General features: G+C 27.0%; 1 protein-coding gene across 1 annotated transcript in view; it reads left to right on the forward strand.

Annotated features, from left to right (window-relative positions):
* The first annotated feature begins 1518 nt into the window (after positions 1-1518).
* Positions 1519-2094, forward strand: part of LOC101494310 (SEC14 cytosolic factor-like) — a 4527-nt gene continuing 3951 nt past the window's right edge. Inside the window, exon 1 of the mRNA XM_027336652.2 lies at positions 1519-1985. Within this exon, the coding sequence (XP_027192453.1) occupies positions 1931-1985 (55 nt within the window). The 5' untranslated portion in view covers positions 1519-1930. The remainder of the gene's footprint in view (positions 1986-2094) is intronic.

The following is a 2094-nucleotide window of genomic DNA, read 5'->3' on the forward strand; positions in this document are numbered from 1 at the left end:
ATCTAATTCTTCCTCTATCTCACTCACGCCACTGCCGTAGTTCTTGTTGTTCAACATTTGGGATCACAACTCATTCACACAGCGGAACTAATTCTAACTCTTCTTATTTTCCTCTACAAATTACTATTCATTAATTCATTGACATTGAAATGCTCACTTAGATAGAGGAAGTTCGGATTTTAAAATATATTTTTATAACTTAATTAAATGTTTAGAAAAAAATTAGTATTCCAGACAGCATTCTTTTAATGGATATTCTTTTATTCTTTTCATTGGTTGAATAAAAAAATAAGGGATGGTTTATAATAAATTGAGGGAAATTGTGGTCTTTCATTAGACGCAATGTATGAAAAGTCAGAACGATCACGAAGATTGTGTGATATTGATATACATTCAAATTTTCTAACCATAGGAATGAACACGTTGATTCAGTGCCTTCAATATCAAATTGTTAATTATTCTGCAAATGTGGGAACAACTTGTACTCATTTTATCTATATTAAAACAATTTTGTTTAAAATACATTTTTTATGTCTCATATACTATTTTTTTCTAAACATTAAAACCTATTAAACGACTGATCCAATTTTCAAGACATTGAAATCAATCGTTTTAAATCTGATTCGCACATACTAAAGCACAAACAAATATTAAATCAATTAATCTACTAATTGATTCTCGGTTTAACCTATTGATCCCACTAAATAAGAACTTAAACTATAAAAATTGACTGATCTGTCCTTTTGATTTCTAAATATTTGAGATGGTGTGATTATTATCTTCAAATATATTGAAATTATATAAAAGTTTTTAACCGTGTTTTTCGTTAATAATTTTATAACATAAACCTTCAATTAATTTTTTAAAAAATAATTAAAAAATAGTGAATTCAAATGAAATACATACTCGATTCTTAAAATTAAATGCATAATTCTCTTAATCCAAATAATGAAATCAGATGAAGATTTATTATATTGTTATATCAAAACTCATAGTAAAATTTAAAAAATCTCTAACTAAAAATGATTGAAATGAAGTTATAATTAAAAATAGTCCAATATTGTTATAGGAAAAGTCAAAGAATTAAGATGATATTTTCATGTAACTTAAAGGATTACATGATGTATTTTGTTATATTTATAGCATGTAGTCCTAACAAATGTCAATATTATTATATTAAACGTCATGTTTCAAGTTCAAATTCAATCAATCTATGAAACAATTTCTAGATTCTTCCTTGATTGAATATATAAAATGACGATATGTCTTAATACCAAAAAGAAGAATAAAGGTTGACGAGGAAATAATTTGTTAGAGAAGAAGGAAACGAACATGTTACATGAGATTAAACTTTATTTTACGGTTTAATAATACCGGTCAACAATAGTGACTGTGACGGATGATAATAACAACGTGACCGACTGTTACCAAAAAGTATTTTATTTTTGCTGCCGTTCGTTTGAAAAGGCGTTCAGCATCCTTTATTTGTAGTCCCCATTGTTTGCTGAAGCTTTGATTTTTCACCATTTCCAAATTGTATCTTATAATAAAAAAAGGAAAACGCAGTGAATTGAATAGCATATGCTTAATAATAAGATGATGAAGAAATGAGATTAAAAAAGAGAGAAGTTGTATTGTATATTTTTGGTATTTCGAATACAATTTTCATATTTATTTATATTTTTTTCTCTCTTGCTTGTATCTAGAATAACTGAATAACTACAGCATGCCCGCCTTTATTGATTATATTTTCATTGTTGATTATTTGACTTATATGACGAAGACTTCTCAAACTCTCAAATATTCTTCTCTGAGTTAGTTGTTGTTAACAAATTCTACCACAACAATATGCATATATAACGCTCCAACCTATCTTTCTCTCAATTTTCATTTCATTAAGTAAAGTAATAATTACAAACACTTGATCAAAATGGGGATTCATTCCCAGGATGCCATCCATCAGTTGCGAAAATTATTTGACCAAGGTTTTTTTCCCCTTCATTTCTTCTTAATTCTTATGTTATGTATGTCATTTACTCACTGTTTCTTTTTTTTTTTTTTTTTTTTTTCAATTTTCAACCACCACGCTAGTTG

This window comes from Cicer arietinum, chromosome 7, assembly GCF_000331145.2.
Source record: "Cicer arietinum cultivar CDC Frontier isolate Library 1 chromosome 7, Cicar.CDCFrontier_v2.0, whole genome shotgun sequence".
Classification (NCBI taxonomy): domain Eukaryota; kingdom Viridiplantae; phylum Streptophyta; class Magnoliopsida; order Fabales; family Fabaceae; genus Cicer; species Cicer arietinum.